This window comes from Oryzias melastigma, linkage group LG18 (genome assembly GCF_002922805.2).
Source record: "Oryzias melastigma strain HK-1 linkage group LG18, ASM292280v2, whole genome shotgun sequence".
Classification (NCBI taxonomy): Eukaryota; Metazoa; Chordata; class Actinopteri; order Beloniformes; family Adrianichthyidae; genus Oryzias; species Oryzias melastigma.
In genome coordinates, this window is record NC_050529.1 from 12,748,065 (window position 1) to 12,758,958 (window position 10,894).

The following is a 10,894-nucleotide window of genomic DNA, read 5'->3' on the forward strand; positions in this document are numbered from 1 at the left end:
AGGCAGACCAGACAAACAAGTCCTAGCTCGCAACAGTGACGTCAGCGCGCTGCGAAAGTGCAGCGGCGCGCGGCGATTGGGCGAAAGGGGAGCAGGGGTGTATGGTGCCGCGGGCAGACAACACCAAAACATTAACAACAAGCAGTTTCTGCCGCTCGAAGCTAACTTCAGAGACTCTTTCCCACCTCCGGGGCGGACGCCGCAGAGATTTCGGGTGAGAAAAACTACTTCTAGAGGGTTCTTTTTAGCCGCGCGGAAGGCGGAGGGGATCCGCTTCCGCCCTGTACGAAGTTTCTTTTGTCCTCTTCGGTCAACAACAACAAAACAAACGAGGCAGTGTGTCGACGAAGAGCACAGCCCGCGAGCTGGTTAAACTACGAAAAACAAAGTATGTTATAACGCCTTAAGTAAGCGCGTGCTGACAAAGTTGTGCTCTTATCTCGTGTGGAGTTGTTGTTTTTAATACCTTTGGACTGAACCATAGATATGCAGCTGGGTGTGATACTCAGGTAGACACGGAATTCATTCAATTAATTTTTTAGACGTTTAATGACCCTAGGAGTTGAAAGTTGGGCCTAGGTTAATTTATATTTAACTTCAGCTCCAAATGTGAACGAAAATAGAATTTATTCTGTGATGGTCTTGATTTAAAATGAGCATCAAGCTTCCATGGTTGTGAATTTTTGGAATGGGTACATCATGTACTTTAAATTTATACATATATATTTTCCCTCCAGATGTCACGATGGCAGCAAAGTTCTCCATCTCAGACAACGATTCGGAGTCATCCGAGGAGGTAGAGGGAGGAAGACTTGACCTGGCAGCATCAGGAGGAGAAGGAGGAGGAGGAGGAGGGGGGCACCTTCATGATCGACATGCCCTCACCCTGCCAGAGCTTCGACTTACAAGTAGGTAGACCAAAGGAATCATGGGAAATTAAGAGTACTTTTTGAAAACATTTGGATTTACAAAGCAGAATTTGGATTATCTTGGGCCCTGGCACTGGTGACCTGTTTTAGGAAGTACCTATTGACTGTATATGAGAACTGGACCAAGTGACTCCTCCCACCTGGTGTTCCAAACAGGAAGTACTCACTGGTTCAAAGAGATCAGATGCCTCAAAAAAAGTAGGATCTGTCAATCAAAATATTTGATCCTACTCACTACGAATTAGCTAGATTGGTTGCCATAGAAATGAGAACACAAACCAATTTGGACCAATTGCTGCCTAACAACGATTTTTGGTTCCAACATGGCGGCGTCTACATTGCAAAAAAGATGGCAACTTAATTAACTTCATTTCATTGGAGCCATTGGTAAACTATTTTCTGTGTGATGGCACACTTGCTCAGTCCAGTTCTCTTATATAGTCAATTGTTTGTCAGCTTCACCTTTTGTTAGTAGGGATAGGCTCCAGCAACCCCTATGACCCCCATAGAAAAAAAAGCAGCTACAGCTCATCTCTGTTTTTTTCAGAATAGTTTATCTGCTAGTACTATTTTTTTAGTGCAAATAAACCTTTTACTTAATACAGATTTTTTTGTCTTTATAAATTATATATATATGTAGTTTAAGTGTCAGAGGCTTCTTCTCACCCTTAAATGACTCACAATAAAATGTAATACAAAGAGAAACTTATGTTTGAAGAACAAAAAGGGTAAAAAAGAAAAAAACTTAAAAACTGTTGTTTTTACATTAATGTTTCAGTTATACCTGCTTTCCTTTTATCTAATACATCTAACTAATTCTAAAAATAACCTGCCATAGGTGGAATCTGCATAGTAGTCAGCTATGTTTTTACAATTGATATTAATGTTTTAAAGTAGTTAAAAAAATCATTATACATGTTTTTTTTTCAGACAAACACTAACATGAAGTAATTTGCCTTTTTTTGGATCAATAAAGTTTTATTCATTTTAACACCTTTTTCTCTTAAAGGTCAAACCTTTGTTGTAAATTAGTCCAGTGAATACTGATTGAAAACAAAGATCAGATTGTGGTTAAAAATGTGTTCAGATTTTGATGGATGGATGAGATTGATTGATAAAGTCCACAGCCAATCAGGGCGCAGAACACAGTGCGCTGTAAAAACAAAACACGTGAAAATTCCTCTAAAAAATCCACAAAATAGTGAGACTGTGATAGATGAACTGCATTATAGAGTGGGTATTCTTACCCCAACAACCTTAAATGTCACATAAAGGCGAAAGAGCTCAACTGTTTATGTTTTGGGAGCTACTGCTGCATGGATTCTGTCTTTAAGTGTCTTAAACACCAGAGATATCGCCAGCGCTCTTTGACTTTCTAAAACTCTTCGACTCTCCACACAACGTGAATCAGCTAACTATTGCACATCAGCTATTTTTATCTGCAACAGAAGCCACTAGAGTTGCGTTAATTCCATAAATGTTTGAAGAGTTACGATATTCAAAACAATGTCAAAACTGGAGCTAAAGCTCCCGTGTTAAAGGCTTAAATGCAATCTGGTTTGAATTTGCTAAAGATGTTTGAGGGCAGCATGTCAGCACCTTAAAAAGACAGAACAACAGCTTCAGTTTACACATTTAGACACTTTTGTTTAGAAATACACACACACACATACTGTATATATATATATATATATATATATGTATATATATGTATATGTGTGTTTTGAATATATTCATATTAATCTGATAAAGTTCACATACTGTAAAATGTATTAGTGAAATAATAATGAGATTGTTTTATAGCATACAGTGTGATGTGGTTTCTCAAACGGAGAAGCCCCTACAATTGTTCTGCTTCTCCTGGAGGGTATTTCAGTTTGGCCACTAGGTGGCAATCACACTATAGCATTATATTTTATTCCAGAAGAAGAAAGTATGAGCAAAAAAAAAATCCCAAATGGCTTCTCTAAAAGCCCTGCGACAGACTGGCGACCTGTCCAGGGTGTACCCCGCCTTCGCCCTTCAGTAGCCGGGATAGGCTCCGGCACCCCCGCGACCCCGAAAGGGACATAGCGGTCAAGAAGATGGATGGATGGATGGCTTCTCTAAAAATATTTATACTATATCTGAGTATATAAAGATTTTCATTTAATCAGCAATGTATGTTTACGTCAACCAAGCGTTAGCATTAGCCGTCCTATGGGAAATCCCATTGTATGTTAGCATCAAGGTAGCATACTTTAGCTTTATACGTTAGATCGATCTCTACTTTTGTGGATAGATTACTGATGAGTTAAGCTTAGAACAGATCGATTAATCGATTTCATCAACCTTGTTGATTAACATCAGAAAAAATCCCAAGATCTGATGCTTTTTCTCATTAAAATTCCTTCAGCATTTTAAATAAATCAGTGTAACAGAACTGGGTTTTTGCTAGCTGTCTTCATGTTCACAAATCATCAGATACTTTTTGTTTGGTTGTTATTTTTCTTTTGTCTTTAGCTAGTGGTTTTCATTGCGCCACATCATTATGTTTAACCTAAAACTTTATTTATAAACTGCTCACAGACAGAGATTTGCATTAACCGTGCAAAGCTACTTTTCTCCATGAAAGAATCCTCTGATTTACGCTGATTGCATAACTACTTCACTACTGTAGTGTTGTATATCTGTTCTTTTCTCTGCTTCAGAATCTGCTGGAATTACATGAATTGCGTAAAACGGTTGAAGAGTTAGTCAAAAGAATGGAGATAAAGCTCTGTGGTTAAAGGGTTGAGTCCTGAATTGTGGTTCCTCTTCATTGGTCCAGTTTCAATCTTAGACAAATGTATCAAAAAGCTTGAAGGTGTGTTTCCATGACTACCTCTTCCTCCAGGTAGTTCATATTTCTTCCTTATTTGTCATAAAGGTAACGGGCGTACCAGGCTGAATTCAGAGTCCACCGTTTCGACGTACTCCAGAGATGAAGACCTCCCGCGGGAAGACGAGGCTGGAACCCCCACCGACGGGTTGGCCTTCAGGGGCCGATCCAAGTCAGCCCCTCCGGCCTTGTGGGCCGCCAAGAAGTACGGCCAGCAGCTTCGGAGGATGAGCGACGAGTTCGACAGCCTGCTGGATAAAGGGGTAAGAGTGGATCGCAAGGGGGCGGGGCAGCAGACGGAGGTGGTTTCCTGAATTTGAACGTTATCGTCTGCATCGCGCAGGAGATGAGGAAGGTGAGGAGCGCGGGGGCGACCAAACAGATGCACCACTCCACGAGCTGGTGGAACTACCTCTTCAGCCACCCGGAGGCCGAAGGAGAGTACAGCCACCACGAAAGCCACCGCACCGAGTAGAGGAGGACTCTGTTGTGATGAAGGACTCTGACGGACACCACAGGGGCATCGATGAAAGGGGAGATCGTCCCGATCGAAAACGAGAGGAATCCGAACACTAAGACTGGGCTGTCCACCTTTAAACTCATTTCTTTTAGAACATGTTTGTCCTTCTTTGTATTTGCTTTGACTGTGATGTAAAAAAAAAACGCCCACATGACTGAAAGTTTAGATCTTTGACACAATCAGCATATAAAAATGACCATCACATAGAAGCGATTGGAGGAGACGCCCGCCACGCCGTCAGAGGAAGTCAAAACTCCTCCTCCTAACGTCTTTTATCTCCGTCTGGCACAGACAAGTGCTCGATTTTGCATCGTGAGCTCGTCCGAACAATCGCGCGGCGGGACAATCTTCGGCGATGCACAAGTGCTTTCTGAGTAAATCTTCAGGGGTTACAAACCTGCGTTCAAAAAGCACAAATCCGAGATCATTCAGTGTAAATACCTTGTGAATATTTTTATGAAACGACAAGGGAGGGGCTTTAAATAGAGGTTTTATCAAAGAGGTTAGCGGGCGGTCCGGTGGGCGTGGCTAATCCTTGCAATAGGCTGTGTACAATCCATGGCTGTTGTGATAAATGTTACGAAGGACGATTAAACTGCTGTTGACTCTGCAGTCCAAAGGAAGGGCTTTGAGAGTCGCATTTATAAGAAAAACTACTTAAAAAGATCGGGGTTTCGATGCTGAATTCAGGATGTGAATATTTTCTTTTAGTGTAAACAAACGAAAAAGAAAAAGGCTAGTTTGTCGGATCGCTACAGCTGGATTTGATGTTTGTGTGTTGTGTTCTGCTGAGGAAGCGGGGATCTGTAAACCTTTGAAAACGGTTCCTCGTTCGTTCTGCTCGCCGTCTTCCTCGAGTGGGGAAGTTCGCAGACCAAATCGCAGCATCGCGTTATCTTTACTAACGCTCTTTTTATAGCTTTTTTTTCCCTAAACTCTGGAACTCCAGACAATCTGAACGGTGCTGCATTTTTCTAAAAACGTTCTCAGCTGTCGTGATTGATGTGTTTCATGCCACTACTCTGATCTATCTAATCACTTCTTAAAGGACAATATTTGTACTCATGAGCTGGTAGAGATTACTCGCACTGTTTTTGGCTCTCGGGTGAACCTTTTCTTCTCGGGAGATGAATTGTCGCGTTAGATGAAGCGCCTTTTTTGAACTTCACAGCCTTAAATCTTTATTAGGACGCTGAAGGGGGAAAGCACAAACTCTCGGAGGTGCGTTCACTGCCACAACGGCAAGGGAAACACTTTTGATCGGCTCTTTAGCGGGCAGTGAAGCACGAACCTGCGCGGGCGCCTGGAGTTTTCCGAAACCATCCTTAGTATTACTTGAATCTTTGAGTGTGTCTGGGAGGGGAAGAAATGCAATTTTAATACATTAAGTGGATTTTTTTTTTAAATAATTTTTGTTTTTTTAATGTATTTTCTCTACAGCTGTCAAGCCTCTGCTATATGCTGTCTTTAATAAATGATTCTAAGAGTGTTTTTTTTTTGTTTTTTAAAAAACTTTATTAAAAAATGTTGAAATAGAGCTGCAAATAGTGATGCAAAGCACTATGTCTTTTAAAGTTTGAGGTTAAAACAAGGCGTTTCAGGCCACCTGTGAAGGATCCCAGCAGTATTTGTGTCCACAGTCCAAAGACGACAACCTCTCCATGTCTGTGCTACTCAACTCAAAGTCAAAAATCCTGGAATTCTCTTCGATTCGTTCAGGATTTGAGGATTTGGGGAGCACCGGAATTCCCTGCTGCACAGCCCAGCGTAACAGAACCTGCAAGAGAACGAAAAAACTTTATTGTACCAGAATGAATGTGCAACGATTGGTAGAAACTAGGGGTGTAAGAAACTTGTATGGAGCTAAATTAAGGAAAATATTATTTGAAATCCCCCCCAAAAAAAACAAATTGAAAAAAATGATGTTAGCTTTTTGTGTTAACTTTTTGTTATTCTAAAATAAACAATTATTTTCAGCTTTTTTAGGTTTCAAAACTCAAACTTTCAATTTCAAAACTTTTTCAGTTTTAAACCTTTTTTTCACTTTCAACTCTTTCTTCGTTTTTTCAATCTGAAAATTTCAAAATTGAAAATGAAATTAAAAAAAGAGTTAAAAGTGGAAAAAAGATTTGAAGCTGAAAAAAAGTTTGGAAATTGACATTTCGAGTTTTGAAACCAAAAAAATTGGAACATTTGAAGCTAAAAATAATTACGTTTATTTTAGAATAGCAAAAAGTTTCTGACATTTCAATTTTTTTTGGGCCAAACACCAACATTTTTTTTTCATTTGTTTTATTTGGTTATTATTTGGTTATTTGGTTTTACTTGGTGATACTCGTAACAATTTAAAAGAATTTCAAGGTGATATTTAATAAATTATAGGCAAACATGTAGTTTCAACATCTTGCTCTACACCGCACCAAAACAATAAGATCTCATGAGAACCATCTTGTGATAGATGTGAATCCAAAGTGAACTCTGAGCCTCACGATTGTTATTAAATAGCAGAATGAGGAATGAACTAGTCAGTTTTAACTCGGGATGTGTCCCAAAAAAAAACTGATGCTGTTCCAATGAGAGGTGAAATCAGGGTTGCGGTACAGACTGCTAGAAACTAGCAAAAAATGCATCTTAGCCACATTCAAACACTCCCTCACCCTGACACACTGCTTCATCACAATGAAATATGTTCAGGTACCTTAACCATTTTAAAGCTACTTAAAAAAAAAAAAAAAGGAAAATCTTCTCTCTTGTACTGTCATATTGTGATACGTATCGTATCACCAGACTCTTGTCTATACACACCCCTAGTAGAAATGGACCTACCTGAGCCGCTGTACGCTTGTAGCGCTCTGCCACCTCCAGGATCAGCGGGTCGGACAGCAGCTCTCCTTTTCCCAGGGAGGAGTATGCCTGGAAACACACTCTGGACTCGTCACACACACTCCTTAGCTCGGCCTGGCACAACCGCGGGTGAAACTCCACCTGGAAGGAAGAAATAGTGACATTTTTTTTAAATATATAAAGACCAACAAAGGTGCTCAAGTATCACACGGGTTCCTATACAGTAACTTTTAGAATAAGGATTTATTTAGGTTTGGATTTATTGTTTTTGCTTAGTATTATTAGGGTTTTATTATCTGCTGTGCACCTGAAGAACTGCAGGTGGGACCCTGCAGCTGCTCATCAGTTCCCTCATGTGCGCTGGTGTGTAGTTAGACACTCCTATGGCCTTCAGCTTCCCTTGGCCGTGCAGCTCCTCCAGAGCGGCCCAACTCTGAGCTCGGTTGCCTACGATCAAACACACGTTTTAATTTTAATATCGTAAAAGATCTGTTGATTCTTTAAGGAGAAGAACTGAAACCTGGATTCCGATGATCCGCCACAGGGAGACCCTGTGTCCCAGGCCAGTGAATCAAGTATAAGTCAATGTAATCTAAATCCAGCTGAGATAGACTGTGGAGGGCCGCCTCCTTGGCTTTCTCACCCTGATCCTTAGGGCCCAACTTACTGTGTTGAGATGCAGAGAAAAAGTCAAAAATAAGGCACAGCAAATGATCTACAAGCCACTAAGTGTACCACTAACCTAGTTATAAAAACATCCTTCCTGGTTAGGTCATATTTGGGCAGTAAATGCTTTAGAGCGCTGCCTAAATCGGCTTCATTGCGATAAACAGCGGCACTGTCAAAAGCTCGATATCCTGCAGCCAGAGCGGCATCCACAGCAGCATGCACTTCCTCAGGACCACGAAGCTTGTAGGTCCCCAACCCCAGGAGGGGCATCTGAAGCCCGCTGTTGAGGGCAACAGATGGAGGGGCAGACATCTGAGGAGATTCTCTTCAATGGAAATGTCCAGTCTACAGATATCTGGCAAAAAAGTAAGAACATCAAATACATTGTAACTTTAACATTTTTAATAAAACTTAATGAGATAAAGCAAATCAAAGATTAATGAAACACCGGATGATCACAGAATCACATTAAAAAATGCCGAAATGAACAACATTAAACAAAAATAAGTAAATAAACCTTCATTTAATAAATATTCTCACCCAACCTTCAGCTTTATGTGAACATATATAAATAAGGAAGAATCGTGTGAGTTAAAAGTGAGCAAATATAAGGAGACAACAGAAACAGAAAAACATTTAAAAAGAAACTCTACCTCCACGTTAGCCATGTGCTAGCTTGTTTGAATGTATATCAGCTGGTGGTCACGTGACTCGGTTCTTGGGCGGCTTTTTTCCCCGTCACCATAGCGATACTTGCTCCGATGCCGCTGATTGGAAGACGATTCAACCAATGAAAACAACTCTACGGGTCATTGGGCGGGACTAAGACAGGTCCAACGAATCACAAGCTGTAAAGAGTTTGATTGACAGCCAAACGTTTAACTATTGACGGACCCTCTCCAAGTGGTCGCGTCGTTCTTCGGACATTACGGTAAATTAAAAACAGAGTAAAAAATTGTTCATATGTGCGTAAATCCGTTAATTACCACAAGTATGTGATTTCGTATTATTTTTTGACGCGTTTTTAGTTGACTTTTTTATGTCTGAATTAATTTTGGGCTGGATGGTCGCCCCTCTACAGGTCAGCCATGTCACTGCGGCCTTTCAGCTTCCCTTTGCCAGAAACTCGTTACTTTAGGGCTGGTGGTGGTTTGATCTACAAGTTCAAGATCAGAGGAGGCAGCAGCTTCAGGCAAGATACAACTTTCTGGAACATTCTATTCTAACTTTATCCACTGTATATCCATAGGTTGTGCCAATCAATTTAAAATAGTCAATTATGGTGGATTTTATGGCCACAATATTAAAAAAAATGCATTAATAGCAATAAAACAAAAATGACTGTTATTACAATGACTGAAACAATTAAAAAATGAATGGAATGAATGGCTTGGAAGCTATTTTATGACAAAGTGGGAAATTTGTCTATATTTTTACGATATTACACACAAACTCCTTAAGTCTATAACCACAACCGAGGATTTGCTGACCTCAGTAAAAGGTCTGAATGTTCTTAAAATAAAATCACCCACCAGTGTGGCAAGCTCACAAAAGTGGCGTTCATCTATTGCTTGTACTCTTTTTACCAGAATATTGTGAACATTTATTACATGAATCGTTCGCTCAAGCTGAACGAAAACACATTACATACAATAGGAATATATAAGGAATGTGGGCGTGGCTAGAAAAACCCTTAGTTGCCAAAAAATAAATAAAATGCATGATTTTAAGTTACTTTAAAATGAATTTAAAACAAATAAATTGAAATGTCATTTTTGAATATTAAATTGTTAATTTTAAAATATATTTTCATTGGAATTTGGGTACTAAAAATCCATGACAATTTCAAATGCCATTGATTGAACTTTTATTTTTAAACTAATAAGCTGTACTTTTTATTTCTCATATTGAATTCTCAATTGAGGATTGAATATAAAGTTAAATCGTGAGTGAATTCTGGAAAGCTAGTTTTTGATGCCTTGAAATCTTTTATTTATTGTTTACTGTAAAAATCCTGATATGTATGTACTTCACCGAGCATAAGAAGACATTTTATTTACAATCACACAGGATCTGCAAAATATACTCAGACATAAGAGACAAGATTTCGAGCCTAGGAACATCTGAAATTATTTCTATAAGTTTAACAAAGCTTTCAAATAAGAAAACAGTTAACTTGTTTCTGGTGTTTTGCTTGCAGTTATCTCATCTGAACACTAGGTGGTGCAGGTTGTGATGTTAAACATAGTCAGTCTAATATAAAATGATGTTAAATCTATTTTTAGGAAAGATCACGTGCACAGGTGTGGGGAATTGTGGGAGAAGTCACATAATTTTTTTTTCTTCTGTTTTGGAGTTGCTTTGTTTATAATAAATATGTCAAAATGTTGAATTAATTTTATTTATTTTTTAAATTATGATGTCACATCTTGTTTTTTAAAGATGGTAAACTAAAAAAGTCGTCAAATAAAACAAAAAAAAATAAATTTTACTAACCATGATGAGTTGAAAGGACTTAAAATTCCCTTAGTGATGTTGTCAGAGTATAATTTACCAATATATTACAGAAAATATCAAAATATATATTTGAATTTCGATAAAAACAATGACATAAATACCATTTCTAACACATCTAATGATTTTTATTCCCACAGAGATGAGGAAATAACTGGAGTAGATTCCAATAATCAGGAATTGGAGGTAATTTTTGATGTTTTTTCTGCATCTTTATTTAGATTAGTGTATTTAGTCTGGTTTAATTTCTTCTTTTAGGAAATGATCAGGACTGTTCTTGGAAACCTGGAGCATCTCCAGCCCTTCTCCTCTGCCCACTACACGGCCTTTCCCTGTATCCTCAAATTCTTCTCCAATCAGCACATATACATATCGTTGAATGTTTACAGCATGCTTTAAACATGCTGGATTCATGCGAGGAAGTACGTTCTGTTAACTGTGAGCGGCAGACAGGAAGCGGCGGGTGAGAAAGTGCAAACGTGCAGGGAAAAAGTTGAAATTCTACCCATTTACCGTCCTCCTGTACCTGGAGAAAAACCTGAACTGCGGTGAGGATAG

General features: G+C 39.1%; 3 protein-coding genes across 4 annotated transcripts in view; 2 read left to right on the forward strand and 1 right to left on the reverse strand.

The window, feature by feature from the left end:
• Positions 1 to 59: 59 nt before the first annotated feature.
• Positions 60 to 5,798, forward strand: badb (BCL2 associated agonist of cell death b). Its single transcript, XM_024288069.2, has 4 exons — positions 60 to 214; positions 738 to 908; positions 3,838 to 4,052; positions 4,133 to 5,798. The coding sequence occupies exons 2-4, from the start codon at positions 746 to 748 to the stop codon at positions 4,262 to 4,264; spliced, it is 510 nt and encodes a 169-aa protein (XP_024143837.1). The 5' UTR covers positions 60 to 214; positions 738 to 745; the 3' UTR covers positions 4,265 to 5,798.
• Positions 5,231 to 8,582, reverse strand: zgc:101765 (uncharacterized protein LOC450036 homolog). The gene is made up of 6 exons (XM_024288066.2): positions 8,476 to 8,582; positions 7,896 to 8,177; positions 7,674 to 7,819; positions 7,461 to 7,600; positions 7,136 to 7,294; positions 5,231 to 6,086 (listed from the first exon to the last, which is right to left on the reverse strand). Exons 2-6 carry the CDS (start codon positions 8,132 to 8,134, stop codon positions 5,907 to 5,909), a joined length of 864 nt encoding a protein of 287 aa, XP_024143834.1. The 5' UTR covers positions 8,135 to 8,177; positions 8,476 to 8,582; the 3' UTR covers positions 5,231 to 5,906.
• Positions 8,583 to 8,592: 10 nt separating this feature from the next.
• Positions 8,593 to 10,894, forward strand: part of LOC112155972 — an 8,075-nt gene continuing 5,773 nt past the window's right edge. Inside the window, exons 1-5 of one of the 2 annotated variants that reach the window (XM_024288067.1) lie at positions 8,593 to 8,753; positions 8,904 to 9,014; positions 10,477 to 10,522; positions 10,595 to 10,670; positions 10,786 to 10,884. In XM_024288067.1, coding sequence (XP_024143835.1) covers positions 8,911 to 9,014; positions 10,477 to 10,522; positions 10,595 to 10,670; positions 10,786 to 10,884 — 325 coding nt within the window. In that variant the 5' untranslated portion in view covers positions 8,593 to 8,753; positions 8,904 to 8,910. Of the gene's footprint in view, positions 8,814 to 8,903; positions 9,015 to 10,476; positions 10,523 to 10,594; positions 10,671 to 10,785; positions 10,885 to 10,894 lie in introns of both variants that reach the window. The other variant, XM_024288068.1, reaches the window with a different exon arrangement.